The sequence below is a fragment of the Zerene cesonia genome, chromosome 18, assembly GCF_012273895.1.
Source record: "Zerene cesonia ecotype Mississippi chromosome 18, Zerene_cesonia_1.1, whole genome shotgun sequence".
NCBI classification, from domain to species: Eukaryota; Metazoa; Arthropoda; class Insecta; order Lepidoptera; family Pieridae; genus Zerene; species Zerene cesonia.
The window spans coordinates 6,580,156-6,603,226 of NC_052119.1; the positions used below are offsets into that span (position 1 = coordinate 6,580,156).

The 23,071-nt window shown below is 31.8% G+C and overlaps 2 protein-coding genes across 2 annotated transcripts in view; both read left to right on the forward strand.

The window, feature by feature from the left end:
- Window positions 1-5,823: 5,823 nt before the first annotated feature.
- Window positions 5,824-20,627, forward strand: LOC119834079. Its single transcript, XM_038358362.1, has 9 exons — window positions 5,824-5,959; window positions 9,295-9,514; window positions 10,712-10,842; window positions 11,540-11,692; window positions 12,441-12,590; window positions 17,085-17,298; window positions 19,424-19,554; window positions 19,874-20,026; window positions 20,397-20,627. The coding sequence occupies exons 1-9, from the start codon at window positions 5,902-5,904 to the stop codon at window positions 20,546-20,548; spliced, it is 1,362 nt and encodes a 453-aa protein (XP_038214290.1). The 5' UTR covers window positions 5,824-5,901; the 3' UTR covers window positions 20,549-20,627.
- Window positions 20,628-22,760: 2,133 nt separating this feature from the next.
- The window catches only part of LOC119834080 (protein takeout-like), a 2,560-nt gene continuing 2,249 nt past the window's right edge, over window positions 22,761-23,071 (forward strand). Inside the window, exon 1 of the mRNA XM_038358363.1 lies at window positions 22,761-22,804. Coding sequence (XP_038214291.1) covers window positions 22,761-22,804 — 44 coding nt within the window. The remainder of the gene's footprint in view (window positions 22,805-23,071) is intronic.

Below are 23,071 nucleotides of genomic sequence, written 5' to 3' on the forward strand. Positions count from 1 at the left end.
ATATATATATATAATCTCGGAATCGGCTTCAACGATTTTCATGAAATTTAGTATATAGGGGGTTTCGGGGGCGATAAATCGACCTAGCTAGGAATCTTTTTTAGGAAATGTCACATTCGTGTTTTATCGACTTAAACTAATTAACAAATAGGAGGCGTTTGAGTAGTCCCAATTTATTATGACTCTTCCAGACATCTATTGGCGAATAATAATACTATTTTTTGGCGAATAATTAAAGTTCCAGCAGATGGCGTTGTTAAGTAACGAAGTCAATGAGTGTTTGCTTTGAGGTTAGACTAATTGTTTATATTTTTTGTGTCATCTTAATGCACGTGTTCACTTAAAAATGCCCAAACGATCTTGGAAAAAAAACGCTTATAAACAATCTAACTTCACGAAGTCGTCTCACCGACCCAGCAAAGCTCGGTCATCCAGGTACTCAATTTTAAATGGGACAACATGGGAGGCACCAGATTTCAGCGTGCATAATAACAGTTCTTTTATATACATAATTATGACATTTAGGTTTTAAATTTCTTAGTATCACTGGTCAAACATGACACCTGAGGGTATATAAAAATATAAACTATATAAAAAGTTAGTGCGGAAAAATACCTAAGACATATTTAAAAAAGTAACAATATATAGAAAACTTTCGGTAGTAGTACTCTCTATGCCTTAATCGGCTATTTCCATTCATGAATGATTAAAAAGTGCGTCTTTAATATATATCAGAAATACAATAGGGTCAAAGTTGACAGTTAATGAAAACTACAGCTCTTTTCCGGGTCCATTCGTATCGTGTGTATAAAGCTTCCTTACCTCAATATTGCTTTTATAATTCTTAAAATCTAAGGCATTTTGATAATCCACTTCTCTAAATCTGAACGCATTAGTAACAATTTCAAAAGAGTCGCATCATATTTTAGCGGACGAAAGCGGTGAGTCTGTGTGTGAGTGTCCTGATGGTAAGCAACCACCGCCATATTAAAGCAGTAAAATACATATAAAATGAAAATATCAATTCGAAGAAGTGATCTAATAAAAGGGTGTTTGAAATTTAACCATGTACGTAGCTATAATTATTATAAATTTAGTGCGTAATTTAATTGTATCTTAAAGTAATAAACATTTATGTTACTTTAATTATGTAGCAGACATATTCGTATCGTCTCGAATGCTCGATGTATTTGGAGGCGTTCCGGTACCGTTGGTTTAGAATCAATATCACACTGTAATTTTCCGCTATTTGTTTATTTATACAATCAATGTACTTTTCTAGCAAACGGCATTAAAACAGTATAACAACAATTCCTAATTGCAGTAAAACGAAATTAAACTCAATAGCAGAACAATTATTAAGTCTTATAAAGATGCAAAATAATATAATTATACCAATTACAGAGCGTTGCATAATCAGTCATATATAGGTTTGACATCGAAGTGCTATTATATTATGTAACAGCTAACTAGTTGTATTAATTTAATTGCACTAAGTGAAAAATAAGAGATGTGAAACAAAATAGGAAATTAAAGGCTTTATTGCAATGCGATAATGTCGCCCTGATATTTCATAAATTCAAACTTCAATCATTACAAAAGGGCATTAAAATATAATTTCTAATTCTCGAATTAAAAATGACATTTAAACTAGCGGAACATATAGGAAAACGTCAGACAAATGAACTCGATATTTGATTGAAAACCTTTTGTATTTAACCATTTATTATACATATGATTTAAATTGCGAATGGTACTTCTTTTAGTGAGAGAGATGGCGGCCCGTATCCTTTTACTCGCCCTTTCCAATCCATTCCTTTTTTTTGTCGTCACCCCTTTCCTTATCTCTTACCTCTTACGCAACGCGATTAGGAATGCCCTACCTCTGCAAATGTTCATGAGAGTTTACTTACCAGGTGAACAACCAGCTCGGTTACTCGCTCTGAAATAAAAAAGTCCATGTAATTTATTTTAAGCATGTAGACTGTAGGTCCAAAGGTACATACTATAAAAATCTTAGCGTCAAGGTTGAATATGATCGACAGTGTTGTTTTGTTGGACGAAAATTTCTTAGCAGCCGAAATTTCCGTGATAAGTTTGACATGGGAATAAAAAATAAACTAGTTGTAATTTTGCTTTAGTTTAGAAATAAACAATTCACTTGCAAAAAATTAACAGTTTTAATTGTTATGAAGTTATTCTACAGTTCAGCTGTGCATTTTAGAACGTTCCTTGAAGAATCTTATTTCTATGATTAATTATTAAAAAACATATCCCTGTTAATATTATAAATGTGAAAATAACTCTCTTACGCTTTCACGCCTAAACCACTGAACCGATTTTGATGAAATTTGGTATGAAGATAGAACGAAACTTGAGAAAGGACATAGAATACTTTTTATCGCGAAAATAATGTTCAAGTTTGTATGGAAGTTCCTTATTTTCAAACATAAAATCATTTAAGATTCTTTCACACCTAAACCACTTAACCAATTTTGACAAATAATCTGTGGGAAAGACTATAGGCTACTCCTTACCATGTCTTGCGATATAACCGAATTCCAGGCAGGCGAAGCCACGGGTGGAAAGCTAATACTAGTTAAACAGGAAATAATTTTCTTAAATGTTGGCTGGCCCTTGTATAATTTTTAAATTGAAGTCCCGCGTATCGTTTTAGTGCCATGGGAAAATACTTTTCGCATATATTTCATGTCTAACCATACAGATGTTACATACAAAATTGCCGACATTTCAAATGATTTTTTAAGTTGTCTTCCAGGATATAGCATATTTCGAACGAAACGATCCATTCTATAAAAAATGCAGTTATAGTTCAACTTATAAACTCCGGCTAACAATGGTTGTAGTAAAAAATACCGTTTTATTATATCAATGAATGAAAATCCTGTATCATTGTTTAGGGTAATTATTGTAACGACAGAAGTGACACAATTAGTATGATGATGATAGACAACTACTATTCCTGTCAAACGAAAAGATAAATAGATTATTTCTCAATTACTACATGTACACGATTCTTGGTGGCATAATGACTAGTTACTCGCCCAGGGTTGACCCTGATGGACGTTATAAAATAAACCTTTTCCAAACCGAGACAAATACAAAAAAATCATTTAAAACTCTTCAGCCGTTCTTGGGTTATATTTGGTGCATAACCCAACTTTCTTATATAGTTTAACTGTAACTGGTTTTGATTACAAAAAAGATATATGACTCTTTAAAAGAATCCTTAATAATTTATGGTTTTTCAGAATGAACCTCAGTATATTCATTAATTTAAGATTTTTATAGAAATGAATAAATTGTTTATAATGTTATGGATTATTTGACTTTGACGCGGCTTAGTGACGCAAGAATATTATTATCTCAACCATTATTGGTAATATGTTAAACCACGACATCAAATATTCAAAGCAATTATTAAAGCGATTGATTATCGTTTTTCTCCATTATATTTCTAATTTATAGCTCTCTCTTGTATAGATATCATTAATCTTCTAAATTCAAAAAATGGTTGGATATTTTCGATAAAGTTTCTTGGTTTTTTCATTTCATTAAATTAAAAATTTCTTGTAAGAACAGTTAAAAGGATAATACCCGTACTAATATTACAAATAGGATAGTATATGTCTGACTATCCGTCGCTTTTCATACCTGATGACCATTGCACCAATTTCAATGAAATTTTATACCAATAGTAAGTAAATTTTCTCAAAGAACAGCATTTAGACATTAGTTTTTCTTTGACAACGCGGGTGAAGCCACAGGCGGAAAGCTAGTGCTATATAATCACACTAATATTATGTGAAAGTTTGCTTGTTTAGATGATTGTCCTTAAATCACGCTGAAACTGCTCAACGGATTTTGATGAAATTTGGTATACAGACAGCTGACTTGAGTGATACAATACTTTTTATCCCTATTAAATGCTCCCTTGGGACAAAACAGGAATCTTGATATCAGAGCGGAGCCAGGACATGCGTAGTTAGTATTTTCATAAACAAAGTATAAAACAACATTTAATAGATTAGTAATAATTTAAAATCTGCATACTTTTTTGCGTTGGAGTCATTGAACAGTCGTTACTAACTCGAAACTCATAGTTTATGTCTCATAATGTTCCGTTAACGTGATCTATACCTACAAGTCTTGAAAGAGTTTTGACGAGTACAAAAATTAATATTTTAGGTACATAATATACGAAGTTTATTAACCTTACCTGGGCTTACGGTGAGCATTAAGTTTTTGCATGTAATAGTCAACAACTAATCATTTCACACTATTTGAAATGTTTTTTGATGAGAAATGAATAGCTGTATAAGGTAAAGAATATGAAGACTTCCGGATTTACACTAATATGACTTTTTATAATATACATACGTAGGTACTCAAGAAATGTATGAAAATTCCTATTATTATTAGATGAAGTTCTCGAATAAATAAAGGTTTTAATTTGTTTTGATTCAGTAAAACAATAATAATAATTAATAATATATGTAATATTTTACAGGTTTTATTCAACTGATTATGAAGATATTTTATTAATAACATTATTTATTGTTATTAAAACAACAGATGTAATTTACGTGTATGTATTTTGCGTTCAGAGAATTTTGACTCATAATGGAAATTTTCAACTGTTAAAAACCCAATCACCTGTTAATATGTAGAAGATCTTTTTATTGACACGCTAAGCTTGATATTAACCGTTGAATAATATATGAAACTAGTAATGCCCTGCAGCATCACGCACTTATCATGTCATAGATGATGTTAGGTATATAGATTCTACCATAAATTGAGTATCTTACATCGAAATAATTTATCAAATTGCACCAATAGTTTCTGAGATTAGCGCGTTCAAACAAAGACATTTGAATGTCTTTGTGAGTCGGAAAACTTGTTGGTTCTACCAAAAAATTTCAATTTGTAAAATATTGATTTTTCTTCTGTTTGTCTATTGCAAAGATCTTTGAATATGCAGAGGAATGCAGGTTCCTAAAATTAGTCCGGTTTAAATTTTTTTTCTTCAGCATTAAGACTGGAAAATGGGAAAAGGGAATTCCGAAGAAAAGAAATTAAAATCCAATACAAGAAAAAAAAAACTTACAAAATGCATTTCAAGTCTTTCAGTATTTTGCCAAACCTCAAAACGAATGTATAAAATGAAACAATCAATATTCAATTACTCTGAAACGATTTAACGATTAAAAAGAATCATAATTTTTTTTTGAACTATTTATTGGTATTTATGTAACGGTCTGGGTTAAATGCAGTCATCTTTTTGGATATTAAGATGTAAAATAGGCAATTTTTTTAATTCATTGCTTCCTCCTTTCATTGTTCTATTGAATCTATGAAGAACAAATAGCAACCCTTCGACGAATCTCGCATATGCTTCTAAATAATTTTAATTAAAAATATCTATGTTATGATATATATTATGGAAGCTATTTCATTATTATGTATTTGCAGTACTGCAGTACCTAGCTATAGCAGCTTATTTTGCAGTAAATATTATACATAAAACATTATTTTGTTAATATCAGTGAAGCACAAATAATTATTGTTTATCAAATATATATTCCGATATCTGTACGTATACTGGAAACAAAAGTTAAAAAAGAGAACAAAAATTAAGAAAGACATAGTAACACTCTTTGTATGCATTCAAATAATCAGTCAAGAGAGACCGTTAAGCCAATACATAAAATGTCAGCTTCTATTTATTATCTGTAACATAATATACTATACAAGAGTCACGTGGTCATACTCTTGTTGACAAGAGTAGGTCTTGTTTATAAAGCCTTCTTGGTTGGTAGCGAAACAAACAACGTCAGGCGTCAGCCGTGAACATACGTGTTAATTTATTTATTTAAAATGACGGAAATCAAATATTTAGTGCTTCTTCTAGCGTGTACTACTTGCACTTATGGAGGTAATTATTATTTTTTTAATTACAGTCGGTTAATATATTGTAGTTTAAAAATAAACAAACACTGCTTCTGACATAAAAAATAAGCTCTAAAATATATATCGATTTAATAGATTTAAACATGTAACGGAATAGTTAAATATATTGCAATTATTATCAAATATAAAGAGGAACACTAAAGAGGAAACCTTTGTATTTTTGAATGTTTGTTACGTATTGTCGCGAAAACTGGTGGACCGATTAAAAAAAAATCAACTTAACTTAATTCATTATTAGAGAAGTCATTATTTTAATTTTAAGCCGCTAAGTCCGACCTCCTCACCACTGAATCACTGCTTATCTTTATATTATATATTATAGACAGTATAATGATCTCAAGGCATACTGCAAAGTACAGCCTAGTGAATTTTAATTCTCAACGTACAATTGATCTATCTGGAGTTGTTCCGAATTCGTATAATCAAAAAGGTTTTAAAAGACTATATTCTTCTACATTTTGTCAATCGACTTCAAAATAAATCAATTCGACTGTTATTTAGGCGAACCGATTTTTATGATTCTGTTTTTCATTTAAAAGCTGCTGCCTCCCATTTTATTTAGGTCTAGTTCTATATATTTTATTTTAAGGTTTCGATTTTTGTAAAAATAAACAAATATTTATTTCATGACGAATACTGGAAGATATTTTTTTTGTCGGATATCAATTGCTTTTTTATATTCTGTTGGATGAATAATTGTCATTTAAGATACAGATGTCGCTTTTCACAACTTGTCAAAACTCGTTAAGGAATCGAATCCTATAAAAAGTCGAATCACTTTGAATAGAACCACCACAAAAAAAGATTCATGGCGTATTCGTTCGGTGTTCTTACGTTGTTTATCCAAAGTTCGGTCGGTCGGTAAAAAAAGTTCGGTCCAACTACCCTCACTTTGTTAATAGTCTTTGTAATGATCAAACTTATACTCAACACCTTATATCCTTTATATTTATAACATCCTAACATCAGTACTTAATACACATTTCTACCAACTATTAATATCATAGCTGTAACTTTATCAATATCGTGATCGTATAATACACAATTAAAACACGTTATAAGTAAGCACAACGTTGACGAAATACCGAACTAAAATTGTATAACCGTGAACCCTTGGTACGTATTGATTCAATGATATATATAAACGACTTAATAACCTTATAGAATATATTTTCATGAGGTCATTGTTTTTAACTTCCGATATTATAATAAGTATAAGGTATTTATGTGTACGAAGTACACAGTTAAGAGGTCATTGGGTATAAAATATGACTCATATAAGGTATATATAAATTCAATGCAGCTAGCCAGTTGATTTATACAATATCAAATTCATAAAGTCTGTTTGCAAAAGGAATGTTTATTCCAATTTTACAATATTTTTTTCATTGGTTATGGCTTCATATGTACTAATGGATATTATAAAAGGTTTGTTTGTATGTATCGCGCTAATCACAGAGAGAGGTAGGGCAGAGGTAGACTTCTGCAAATGCGTTGCCAACAGCAGTTGTACATCACCTGTCGTTTGCATATTGCGATAAGCATTAAAAAAACCTTCAAAGCAGGTACTTCTTTGTTACTTGCGTATCTCTTATCTTTCCTGCAAGATTTATAGAAGAATCAATCAGCAATCGAAGAGACGATGTAACTAGTTGCTACAAAACACACAGATGCACTAATTACTGCCATTAAATTTTATTAAAATTAGAACAATGATAATGATAATATAGCAATTGTGATCAATTAATTATTTCTCGGAGTGACTATTTAACGGCTATATATTAGCCTACCTTGATACTCTCCGGCTTAGACCAGGATAAAGATTTGAAAAATATTATTATTAATCATAATTTATTATTACTTACGAGTCAAAGTTCAATGATATTGTGATGATAGTTACAGATTTATTTCCCTATTGACATGGGTAAATTCCCAAGAATATTGTGAGTTGTAATTAAAATTAGGTGGCCTTTATTTTCATAACCATTAAGGCGATATTTAAGTTAGAAAGACCTGACTGGTTTATTTTCTTCGTATGTCACCGACGACACTGATATTAGTTATATTGCCTTAAACTTATTGTAGTCAATATCTGAAACAGGCATGTGCCCAACTCTAATTTGATACTTTTCATCAATCTTTTCTAAGAGTTAAATTAAAAATGTTTATATAAAAATTCATACAAAAGGAGTTTGAACTCCTGACACTAATGATTCCGTGCAAATAACTAGTGTCATACGAATAAACAGACAGACAGACGGACGGTAAAATCATAGTAATAGTGTCCCGTTTTACACATTGGGTACAGCACATTTACATTTTTTACATTTTAATTAATTACAAAAACAACGTTGTCACTTATGTAGTTAAAAACCATTCGTGTAAAATATATGGCTATTATTGTGTTTAAATAATTTATGCCAACAAAAACACCCATGAACACACAAAAATCTAATTAAACTTAATAAAATTTATAATTCTCCCAATAAAATTGACAATTAAATGTCAATCAATATAGACTATTAGACATTACTAGCATCCACCCTCGTCCGTACTAAAAAATATCGCTTATATAGAAATAGAACTCAGGGACCATTTACACGTAAAATCGAACGATAAAATAATTTTTAATATCGGTTCAGTAGATTTACATATTACACCTCACAACGACAAAAACTGTACCTATTTTTAATGCAACTGTATTATATTATCTGTGGTATGAAGTAGGTAGCTTTTAGTGTAAACAAACAGGAAAGTTTTGATTTTTTGTTTGTAACCATGTTACTCAAAAACAACGGTAAATTTTCAACAATTCTTTCACAAGCAGAAAGTTACATGACACTTTGATGTCTTTAGTGACAATGGGTATCTTATTTTGTTTTTATCACGGGTCCACTCATGCAGAGCAGAGACGAGGGTTTAGTAATATTATATAAACATCAATAAATAACTTTCGCATTCATTATGGTTCATTAATAATTTAAATTCGAATAAATCAAACATTTGCGTGTACAGTGCAGTAATTTAGCCTTTCTATTTTCAAAACGCCTTTCTATATAAAAAAAAAATAAATATCATTAATTGAACAAATTATACATCACATAAAACATGGACCCCAGACTCCCAATATAGCTTTCGCTGTGTTTCAGGAGTCTGCGTCTTCCCGATACACTACATAAAAGTTCAATTTAAGACACAACAAAATTTAATTACTGCTGCATACATATGAAATTTAAATTCTATAATATATGATATACCTTTCAATATAAATTGTTACGTTAAGTTTTCTATAAATTCCAGCATCTTTCATAACAAAATGCAAGGTCGGTGACTCAAAATGCGTGAAAAATTCAGCACAAGCCGTCATCCCGATGTTCGCTGGCGGTATACCAGAGTATGGAGTCAAAACCTTGGACCCACTTATCATCAAAAGGACCGATGCCAGCTCGCCAAACCTGAAGCTCATTATAACAGACTATACCATAACTGGATTGAAGAACTGCGTAATGAAGACAATCAAGTAAGGTCATTTACATCTCGCTTACTATATTTCAAGTATATAAAATACTAGCTTCCGCCCGCAGCTTTACCCGCATGGAATTAGGACATTTACAAATGATTATTGATTTATACCAAGGATTTAATCGGTATAAAAATTATCTAACCAAATCAGCTCCTACCCTGTCTGTATACCAAATTTTATAAAAATCCGTTCAGTAGTTTCAGTGTGATTGACGGACATCAATCAAACAAACACTAACACAACACAAACACAAACATTCACATTTATAACATTGTATATTGTATATAGTGTGATATTGTGATTCTATATTCTATTAGCTATAAAAGTCTGATTATCTTCACATCCAGTCCCTACTATAATTTCTAATCCATGCAAATATTATAAACTAGCGGTCCGCCCCGACTTCGCGCGTGGTACATATATAGTTTCTCTTTCTTCTTCACACCTAAACCAGAAAACCAATGTAGATGAAATTTGGTACAGAGATAGTCTGAAACCCGAAAAAGGACATAAGGTAGTGAAGTAAAAAGTTTTGTCCGATTAAATTTCAGGAGTATTAATGGACAAATAATTCTCAGTTGCTTTTTACGTTTAAAATGTATGTAATAATCAACATGGAAACGTATTTTAACTACTCTAAGTTTAAGCCTTTGTAGGTACAAAGAGATGTTGGCTGCAGAGTTAATTTTTCAACTATGATCAACTCATTATTAGGTGTTCTAGAACAAATTGAACTATGAGAAATTTTGAAAGAATAGAAAAAATTTGATCACGAGGCAGGATTCGAACCTGCTTATCTTGCCTAACTGTAGCAACGCCTAGCCTCTCGGCCACCCGTTATCCTACCACAGTAATCGAATTTCTTCTACTCTTTCGGTTTCATGTGCCTAAGGGGCACCCCACGCCATCTATTGAGATGATTAAGAACCATCACAACCAATACGAAACATTATTTCAATGATTACAATATTGTTTCGATGGAACGCGGCCTTTGTTAAATTTAATTTTTAGTTTTATAGCATTGAAATGCTTTATAAATGAGAAATTTTGAAAGAATAGAAAAAAATCGTGATCAAATTTTTTCTATTCTTTCAAAATTTCTCATTTATAAAGCATTTCAATGCTATAAAACTAAAAATTAAATTGAACTATTTCATTTAAACGCATTTACTCATGAATAACTATAAATTCCAGATTTGACAAGCCTAAGTCGAAAATGTTTTTGAAGCTTTTGTGCTCTGGCCAGCTTGAGGGAACCTACGATATGAAGGGACAACTTCTGATCCTCTCAATTCAAGGAAATGGACCGATACACGTAACACTTCGTGAGTATCTATATTATTGTTATAAAGCGTTTGTGTTAACGCGCTAATCTCAGGAACTACTGGTTCGAATTGTAAGGAATATTTTTAGATTGAGCCCTTTGATTGAGAGTGTTTACAGGCTATGTAACATCATGTACGAGTGGGTGAATATGCGAGGCACACCTAGTTTGTTAGACAAAAGATTAGATAGATATTAAAAACTTAGGTTAACAAGTTAGGTAGGCTAGGCAGTTGATAAAATAGCGCAGGAGGGCAATTTTTATCATTATCACAGCATGAAATTGGTAATATTAAATTAATAGATATTCTTCTAATTATATGCGTGGTTTATAGATTTGGTAATTATAACAAATACCTAAATGATAAATATCCACCCACTAAAGAAAAAATACGCCGGATATAGTTTTTGGATATCCCAGTCATGTGCTACGTGAAAAATATTGTTATTCAAATTTAAATCAAACAATCTTTCCAACATTTATATGTCTAGACGATTTTTTTCGTAACCAACTGTTTTGGCGTACGAGCGCCACAAAGTGGTACTCATTATATTTTTAGCTATTATCAGAACCATATTCAGAATTTCCAAAAAAGTACCTGAGTAAACCCATTTTTTTAACAAAATATCTGGACTATAGAAACTCGCGTAAGATCTAACGCAATGACGTCATATTCATTTTGACGTAAATAATTATAGGAAAGGCTGAAATAAACGTCGAGCTTGATATGGCTGAAATAGAAAAGAACGGAGCTATGTACTGGGACATCAAAAACTGGAGACACAGCTACGAGCTAAAAGAACGATCTGATGTTGTGTTTGAAAACCTACTCAGTGGGAGTGAAGTACTCGGTGAGTCTATATGTCATTCCTTATAGCCTTTCCGCAGTGGTGGCTCAGTGGTGAGAACCTCGGACTTCAAAATCGATAAGTCGGGGTTCGAGACCGGGCGAGCGTGCAGGAAATAAATTGATTTTTCAATTTATCTGCGCATGGGGATAACATCACTGCTTAAAACGGTGAAGGAAAACATCGTGAGGAAACCGGCATGTCCAAGAATCAAAAGTTCGACGACATGTAACATCTGCCAACGCGCACTTGGCCAGCGTGGTGGATTATGGCCTGAACCCTCATAGGAGGCCTGTGTCCCAGCAGGGAACATATATGGGCTGTTGATGATGATGATGATGATAGCCTTTCCCAGTCCACAGTTCAATCCTCTAATCCTTCTATATCCGTTGACAATCCATTTCGTATAATTAATACAACTCCTTTCTTTTGTTTCGCCTATGCATAAAACTGGCAAAATTAGACGTCATTTATCGTTAAAATAAATGTAGGCAATAATAGTTATTACTTATATCGCTACTGCGTGCTATATAAGTTACTAAAATACATTTTTAATGTATTTTGTAATATAGTTATAATATTAGTGTCATTAGTGTGATTTAAGGAATCCTGATCATCATGATAAAGTGATTTTTCCGATCTGTTCAGATACAATTCATTTTCAATGAATTTACAGATGACTTAACCAGGCTATGACAATATCACATCTAGATTGTATATTGCATATACCAAACTATGTTTCTTATTCCAGCGCAAGCAGCCAACGATGTTATCAAAGAAAGTGGAAATGAAATTATCCTCGAAGTCGGTTCTCCAGTCATAAGAGACATAGTCAAAGCAGTGATTGAGAATATCAACGAATTCTTCCACAACGTACCCCTCAATGAGCTGACCTTGGACTAATGTACCTTCATTATTGGATAGCTATTAAACTAAATTAATTGGTTTAACTTCTTTTATTTCTATGTTACGTTTGATTCGTAGATGGAGTTGTTGTTTATCCTTGTATTGTTAATTCTCACATTTTTCGATATGCGTTTGATCTTAACATCGATATTTTGACCAAAATTAGAACGATCCCGTCTTTCATTAAACAGCAGCGTAACAAAGACCAATTACATCGATACTAATATTATAATAGAGGAACATTTTTATTGCTCATTTGTAAAAATTCTTTCCCCAGCATTATTCCTGAAAAGCACGGCCTATATTGTATTTTCTGCGAGGAGTGCTGGTTATTTATCAAATAGAGATAGACTTCTAATTTATTTCCCAAAAAAAAAGGTTGCTAACAACCCTTGGGGGGGGGGGGTATCGACCCAAATTCTAAAGGACATATAACAATAAAATATATATAAAACTGACTGTAACATTAAAGAATCTCTTCATTATTTTGCATTCGCAGTTTCTCTTTTGTAGGATCTGTGGTTGGGTACAAAGTGAATAAACTCCAGCCAGAATATACCAGCCCAGTGTCTGCTGTTTCGAACCCATAAGTAAATTAGTGTAAATAGTGTGGTGACGCCATAATTTGTTAAATAATTTACAACATATTTAGCACACGGTTCCTATAAGGAAAGCTAATTAGTCTCCAACACAATTTTTTTTTTTTTGGGAAATAGACAAAAAAATAACGCGACGGAAGATTAACTTAATGGCAAATATCATTGTGCTTATAATCCCTTATAAATAATTTTATCAAAAGCTAAGCGATTCGCTACAAACAGAGAAACTAAACAAAAAATAATAAATTACGTAATTTAACGTAATTTCGTACGTACTATACGTAAATTCTATAAACATTAAAACCGCCTCCTTGGTACAGTGATTACCACACGAGCGTAAAACCGACTGGCCTTCGGTTCGATTCCCAGTTGGGATTGATTGTAATGATTACCTACCTGTTCATACAGAAAAGAACAGTGATATAGATGTATATCATCCGCCCCATACCCCGTAATATAAACACTTTCCTGCTGAAACGTTGTGTTAAAATTTTATGTTACCTGATGATGAGTGATGAGTAAAGAATTAAACAGAGATAAATTTGTATTCGCGCACCATTGTTGGTTGAGTGTATTATATAATTGTGCGTTTAAAATAAAATCATCAAAACCGCTTCTTTGAGAATACCCTACAAATAAATATTTGTATATTATACTCCACACAATTAAAAATGCAATCATTCAAACAAGTTCAAAGACGTTTGTTTTATAATCTCGCTGACCTTTGCGTTAGAATCTCCTTTGCCTGTCCTTACAACAACACTGCCGTATTGAAGATACTCTGTAATAAATTGGATGGTTGTTTTTTTATGCGATGGCAGGTGGGCCGGTGATTCACGTGATGGTAAGTTACCACCGCCCATTAACATTCCCATTTGCCTAGCTCTTGTCTCCGACTTTTTCCAGACACATTTAACAACTGGGTTTATTAATCTAACAAGCAAAGATAAATGAATATATAAAGATATGCGTAAAAATGCGCTAAATCTCATGAATCGTAAATATATTTTGATATTGTATACAAAATATATTTTTTGGGCGGCCTTGGGACAGAATTACATTGGAGGTCAATGTATCGTTAGTGAAGGATACAGACGGTCGAGGAAACAAGTTAGCTTATTATTATTGTCTTTTGATAGAAATGGAACTTCAATAAAAATGTACAATTAAAAAGATTTAAACGAGACATATCTCCGGGAGATACATTACATACATGCTTTCTCCCGGGATTACAATGTATAGTTATTTCAATAAAAATCCTTAGACACTTACAGATGGGGCTAATTCTCAAAATGCCTGAAGGAAAATTAATCGTGGTTATACATTGAAATTTGGTGTTTAGATTTTAAAAGTTAAAATTATAATAATTTAAATCGATTCCCTTCATCGTCTTTGACGAAATGATCAGCTTTTTCTTCTTTTTCTTTAGTGGCAATTCCTCACCGAGAACGGATTCTGCCAGTGAAAATGACTATCTATTGTGATGATTAGTTAAGGGACATCAAGAAGTTCAACTATCGGGAGTTGCCAATAAAAAAAAAGAAGACGAAAAAGCGTTGTGACTCCTGTCAACCCGCTCATACAAGATATATTCAATTATAATCAATACTAATTACATTACTCTTCATAGATGTTAATTTCAATGTTAAAAGATAGTAATCACACTAATATTATAAATGAAGGTTGTTTATTTGTTTGTCCGTCAATCAAGCCGAAACTAATGAACGGATTTTGATGAAATTTGGTATACAGAAAGGGTATTAACTGACTTGGGTGAGAGAATACTTTTTATCCTGATTAAATGCTCCCTTAAGATAAAACAGGAATCTTGATATCCGGGACGAGCGTCTAACGCGTTAAAATTATGTTACAAATTTAATATCGACGTTGCTAAGAGGAAGGATATTTAAACAATTTTGGTCTGCTACCGCATATTTAAATAACAAATTATTCATTTTTTATTCATATAATTATTTCTAGAAGAACAATTATTGCTACAGACGAGATTATATCGAAAGGAAACATGATAAACATACATTAAGTTTTGAATTTTACATTGATTTCGCATAAGATTTCCCTGAAAATGTTGTATGTGGTAGGCGAGCACGTTTCGGCACGAATTGGGCCAGCTCGCACCGGGGAATACCACAACCCCACAGAAAACCGGCGTGATATAGCATTCTGCTGTGTTTCGTACGGTGAGTGTGGAAGCCGGAGGCCTATATCCTTTTCCTTACCCATCCCAGTCCTTTCCCTTATTCCTATAGTCAATCCTTTCTTAACGCCTCTCCAAATGTTCATGGGCGGTGGTAGGGTTTACCATCAGGCGACCTACCAGCTCCATTACCAACGATGACATAAAAAAAAGTATAAAAGCAAATTAATTTGATAAGGTAAATTAAAAGTTAAACAAAAAAAAATAAAACAATAATTATAGGCAATATCAGTAGCAGTATGGTTATATTATTTTGGTCTTGATCTAACAATTTGAAGGCAGTTTCATTTATTGTTAAAGATAAGTATATTACAATTATTAGGTGAACCGGCAAACGTTGCTTCGCCATTTTCTTATTTGGTTAAAATGAAAAATGGACTCGTAGGCCGATTCCTTAACCTATCCGATATACACGAAAATTCATGAATTTATCCAGCCGTTTCGGAGTAGTTTGGTAAAAGACACCGCGACACGAAACCATTAACATTAAATTTTAATATATTAAAAAATTATAATTTAAAAAAAATGGGGGTTTGAACTTTAATAAGAACAAAAGTATGAACCCATATAAAAAGTCTATAATTTCTAATAGTGATTTATAATAACGCGATTTAAAATCATTGTTTCTAATAAATAAAATAATAAACAGTTAAATGTACTCTCTTTGAGTGGAAGATACGGACAGAGAGTTACCTATGAGCTACGTTTTATACTTAAGATATTGTGTGTGTATATCGTGGGATGGATATTTAAATTGATTTTAATAATTATTTGTCATGTCCTCACGTTTGCATTCCGATATGACTTCAACAAAAACTTTAGGCAATTAGGCAGTCGTTATAATTTTAATACTTGCACACATTAGAACCAGTTTCGACCCAAACAAAACGAGCTTTGCTCAAAAACATTATTATATAACTAGTAAATACTTTTGATGTATTACACTCTCGACGCTATACAAGCAAATTCCGTTTTTAGATTAACAATCTGAATTAATTGGCAGTTTTTTGTAGTTAAATTGAAATCTTTTACTCACACGTCATGGATGGAGCAACGATGGCTTTAATATTATACCTACGACTTCGTTCATTTATATGTGGGAATTTTTCGATACGCCTATCAGAGAAGAGACGAACCTGGTGCAAATAACTTGTCCGAAAAATAATTCAATATGCAGTCGTGTTTAGTTTTTTTGCTAGCGTCTTTGTGTTATGTGTGCGCTAATTCTGGTAAGTGATTTTATGTGATTTTTTTTTCATGTATATTTGTTTTACTCTTTTTAATTATAATGGATGATATGGTTTTTTATAATCATTAAATCTTAATACATTGCAGGGCATGGTTTTGATACCATGAATTCAAAGAGATAATAATGCAAATATTATATATATGACTTTATATAATATTTCCATTATTACCTCATTAAATACATATACTATTCCTCAAAATAAAAACAAGCATGTAAATTTTAAAATATTTAATTTCTCCACTTATGTACCTATCTCACATATTTACTTTTTTATAATTTCCATATCATATCAACCGTATTTATACAACTTCAAAAATAAAATTAAAATCTATTAATCAATCAGTCAAAACTCATTATTGTGCACCTTTTTGAAAACAGAAAAAAGAAAAAAGTCTAGTTAGATTCTAAAACTTATTATGTTTACAGTGGTATCGAAATGCAATGCTTCAGATAGCAAATGCTTAAAGTCTGTGACTCAAGATGCCATAGGAAAATTTGCTGCAGGCCTCCCTGATATAGGTATCGAACCTCTGGATCCAGTAGTTCTGGATAAAGTGGATGCCAGCTCGCCTAACCTCAAACTGATACTAACTGATATTAAAGTAGAGGGCTTGAAGGATTGTATTGCTAAGAAAATCGAGTACGTATTGTTATCTGTTTATAATTACTCTGTGTTTTATATGCAGCTATGATCATTTCTTGTTCATGAAGTAATTGGTTTCGAAATTATGGCTATTACATATTCAGAATTTTCAATTCTTCTTATATTATAAGGTACACAAATAAAACATTTTCTATTCACTTCAATGTGGGTAATGGGGCAAAGCACTTGGAACCTGTTTCACGGATGGATTTTCTTTATGGACAAGTAGGTGATCATCCTCATGTATCCTAATAGACCTGTAAATCCTCACCGGGAATCGAACCGGGCACCGATTCTACGCTTTGGCGTTAACCATTGTACCAAAATGGCGAATGTCAAGAAATATACCTAATCATACTTAAAAATGCAAATAAATAAAACACCTAGTAAGTAATGAATAATTTCCATAGCAACATTACTATAAAGTCGTTTTGATTTTCAATATTAGAAAGGTGATAATTAGAATACAATTTATTATTCAAATGACAGATTTATAATATTACTAGCTGCACGCCCCGGCTCCGCCCGGATTGTCATTTATCGTAATTAAAATAATTTAAACTAACCTATCTGTCAAGTTGGATCGAACTGCACATGGTGTGCGAATTTTATTATAATCGGTTAAGTGGGTTAGGAGTCCATTGAGGACAAACATTGTGACACGAGATTTATATATATTAAGATAGACTAGCTCTGTCCGCGTCTTTTTTTTTTACTTAAAGCTACAGGTAGGTTATAAGAAAAAGTTTCATCAAAATCCACCCATTAGTTTTTTTCAAACGAACAAAAATTTCAAAACGATTCTAACATGGTGTTACTTCAAAAATGAAAACAATTCCTTTTTATTCTTATTATCGAACACAAAACAAAATCACATCAATCGGTTGAAATCCCATGAAATTAGCGAGCAACGAGCAAACAAAATCAGTTTAAATAAGAACCTCTTTCGGTTTTTGCACGTCGTATTGCCGTAGCAAAGTGACTTGTGATAATTATGGTTCAATATATTTTAATTTCTTCTTCAGATTGCTTACGTAGATTGATTATAAAATATAATGAAAAAAGAAATGCACAAATAATTATAAAAGCAAATATTGAGTGCAGTTTTATTTGTCGTATCACTGGTATACGTATATGACGACATAAATATGTATTATTATGCTGTTTCTTAATACTTTTAAATAAATGCTCTATATTTATGCGAATATTAAATACAACGATTTAGGTGTAATTATAATACAAGTAGACTAGAATATTAATATTGCTATTATGTCATTACAGTAAAATTATGTCAATTACATAGACTGTGTGTCTATTAGGAAAAATAATTATGTTCAACTATTACAAACAAGATCTATTTTATCTTAAGTTATGTTACCAGAACAACAATTAAATCGAAGAGGCATAATATATGCATAATAGTTTTTCTGAAAATTCATAAACCTTGTTATTCATTTTAATTTTTAAAAGGTTAAAGATTGACCAAGGGTCCATAGGTCCCACTCCTAGATCTATTATCGATACATTGACTTTCATTCTGATACCTCTTTATTTTCTTAACTCATGCCAAAACTAGATTCTTAACTCATACCAAAACTATATTCTTAACTCATACCAAAACTAGATTCTCAATACCATTTTCATTGCATTCCAATTAATATAAAAAATATAAAAAATTCTCGTGTCTCAATGCTAGTCACCATATTCCTTCGTAGCGGCTGGACCTATTCTCATGAATTTTTTGTCAAAATGTAGGTCCTTTATAGAAGTGGTGGGTGATTATATGGAGGCAATTGCAGCTTGTAGAGTACCTTCCAAGCCTAGTATATATTCAAAACAAAGAAACTTAATTAAAATACAAATAATAAATATTACACAAAAAGGTCCAAATGGTTCCATAATTATTACACTGATGGAAAACGTTTTAAAAAGTTTTTATATTTGTATCCATCGTTTTATTACATACAAAAGAATTAAATTGAAATCTTCGTAATACGTTGGTATCTTACAGCACCCACCTACCGGCCTTAAATATTATTAATATATTTAGTTATATATAGCGGAAATTGTACAAATTAACCACGTTTCGTAAATTTTTTATTAGCTTTTTCTCACATTTCAGGCGTGATGTTGAACATAAGAAATTGATGGTAACATTGCAGTGTTCTATAGATTTGAATGGACACTACGATATGAAGGGACGTCTATTGTTCCTTCCCATTGAAGGCAACGGCAAACTAATCGTGAAACTGAGTAAGTGTTCAAACTATTCGAATTATTCTTAAACTAATGAATGAAATCCATCCTGAATTTAGATTTTTAAAATTATAATATGTCATATTGATCCTTTCTTAAAAAAAAAAAAACAACCTAGACCTTATATTGAAGGTTTATTTCAGCTTTTTTCAAACTCAAACTCCAATCTTTATTTATTCAATTAGACTTCTTAAAGAAGCACTTTTCAGTCGTCAAAACGCAGTTTTAATATTTACCACCGGTTCGGAAAGCAGTTTTAATATTTACCACCAGTTCGGAAAGCAGTTTTAATATTTTGTTTATAATTGTTTATTAGAAAAAGCCGTCGTCAAGGTGGCAGGTGAGCTATCAGAGATCACCAAGGATGGCAAAATTTACTGGAACATCAAGAGCTGGGATCACGCATACAAACTTCAAGAGAAATCATCCGTAGTATTTGAAAATCTTTTTAATGGAAACGCAGCTTTATGTAAGTAATCTATACAAATAAATATATTAGCGTGCAAGAAACGTTTTGAATACTATATATTGGAATATCTACGCAATTGAAATATTTTGTTTTCAAGATTATGATATTTATAATTGATATTATTAATTGAATTCCTCAATTTTGCTGATCATTCATAAACCGATTAATATGAAATAAATGGAGTAAACGTATAATAATATTCCTGGCCAGATTAATCACAGTAGTAAAACATTTAGACATAATAACTCTAGCCGACTTGGTACTCTTTCCGAAATTTTAGGCTTAATATTACGCCAAACAAAAACATATATCCAGAATTTGTAGCTGTAAGAGTAGAAAAAAACGTATTATATGAAATATTTTATTCCAGCTCAAGCCGCAGAACAAGTGATTAAAGATAATGGCAATGAGATCATCGACGAAGTTGGCCAGCCCGTGATTAAGGCAATCCTTACCAAAATCGTGGACGCCGTTCAGCAATTCTTCCACTCCGTGCCCAAAGAAGAGCTGGCTGATGATTAAACTCCTAACGTTGGACTGTAAAATGAACTGTTACAACAGAACTGCTACATTGAATGTGTAATTAAACCGGTTACTCTTCAGATTTTCGTTTCTTTTTTTAACAACAATGCATCATAATAGATTAGACTTTTATTTATACATTTTTAAACACCATAATTATATCCGTAATTTTTTTTAATTACTTCAAATACGTTATAATTATTAACTCGTTTGAGGGCAAGGAATACTCAATTGACTGCACTTAAATAGCCGAAGAAGAAAAGCTTCTAAAAACTGTTAGTTTCCTACAGCAAGAACTTTAATTATATTATCTTAAATAGATTAATTATGTTAAACAAATGTGCTTGATTTATATAGTCTACAATGTATTTATATCTCCACTGCTATGACAATAACAAAGTTTATTCTAAAGTATGCTAAAGAAAATCTCCATAAATACACTTTATTTACATAACACAACGCTTGGGTTTTCCCTATTATTTAAACAAACACGTTAACCAAAGATGCAACCTCTCAGATCAATACATTCATATAGTTCACAGTAAACAAATGGATTTATTTACCGCTTCATTACTTCAGCATACCCGTCTATTCTTAAATCATACAAATCACGATAATTTATAGCATATTTCTATTCTCACATTTGATATCTACGAGCGCACTAAATAACATTACCACATGAAACTGTCAGCGATGTAAAACGCGCGTTGGTATCATGTAGGCCCATAAAAGAACAATTATTTCTGTTCTTCACACGACGACGAGCGCATAAATGTGTCAGCGGGTACGTGAATATTCCAACCATATGGTGAAAATGGGCATCCAGATTTCATTTGAATTTGCCGTTTCTTTATTTTAACACATTTGTACTGGATAAGGAAATACTGGTAATAATTTTGAGTCATTTGAATTTTGATAGTCAGTAGTTAAAGAAACTAACAAATACTGGAACTCCTGTGATAACCTTACGCGACTAAATTTATATAGATCATAATAAAAAGTATTAAATAAAAAGGAACCAAGAAAATGGAACCCCACTAGCAATAACAATCGTGAAAAACACTTGTCTATTTTGACAAATAGACAATTAGAGATTTAATCTCCAGCACACGATACGAGAAGTAATAAAACCGATGACTCGACGAATTCTGCCGATCACGTTATCTAAATCTCTGCTCCCTTGTATCTTTTGAATTCCTTTAAATTCTTACTATGCACTTTTAGGCTATGTTTGTTAAGCGAAGACAAAGCGGACTACGTATTTAGTAAACTTAATTTTATTACTCATTGATAGCATTGAAATTATTCTTAAACATTCTGAATAAAATTATCAATTAAAATAGTGGCCTTAATACACTATACCTGTTAGAAGGAAAAAGCAGCAGTCATAAAAAACAAATGAATATCAAAATCAAGCATCAAAACTAGTTTATTCCTGTTCAAATGCTACTTTTGTTTTTGTTAAGGAAGTTCCAAATGCATTATTATAATAAGTCATGAATCATTTTAAATTGCCATATACGAACAAAGTTTGCATTTTATTAAAATAACATGTTACTATCCCGTCATATACTAGAGCCAATTAAATAAAAAGACAAAAAGTTTCTCTGGAACGAGATAAAATATTGTTACATATTAACTGTATTAAAAATGACCAAGACCTACTAATGTAGGTCTTGGTCATTATAATACTATGTAATATTAATGTATTACATACATTATCATTGGAAATTATGAGGCTTTAAAACCTTTATATAAATTCCTTTAAAAACAGAATTGCCTGAAAATTCCCAACAGAGTCCAATTAACATAGCACTGTTACCATAATTCTTTTAGTGTAAAAAATCACAACAGTTTAACGTGTAATTCTGTTATATCGACAGCTATTAAACATGGCCGTAAGGGGGCAGCACCCTAGTTAGCCAACTGGCAATCAATAACAAACTCATTTATCTATCAAGGGACTTGACAGGACTAAGCACTTGATAAGCACGCTCACAGGAAAATTGCATGGGATCTGCACAAATAAATATTCATTAACACAATGTGTAACACAACATTTTCATATTAAACATTTAATAACAAAGTGAAAGTTAAATAAACATTGGATATGTACAAGTTATACACACGACATATCATATTTATCAAGAGAATCGATATACTTATGTTAATAACGTTTATACGATAGATAACATTATTATTCACAAACGCTATGACACCTAACGGTGTTAGAACAAAAACAAAAATTATCACAAGGTATATAGCTACATAATGTTTTTGTTATACCAACCCAAGTCTTTTTTTTTTTTTTTTTTTTATGGTATAGGCTAGCAACGAGCAGACGCGTCGCCTGGTGAAAAACGAAACACGCCGCCCATAAGCACCCACTTCGCAAGGAAGTGACTGTGTTGCTATCCTCTAATAAGGATTGGGGGGTTGTTTTGATATTTAAATTAAGGGAAAGATGCCTTGCTTTATAATAAGCTTTTCAGGTGCACGTAAGTTCTCTTCTTAAAAGACTGC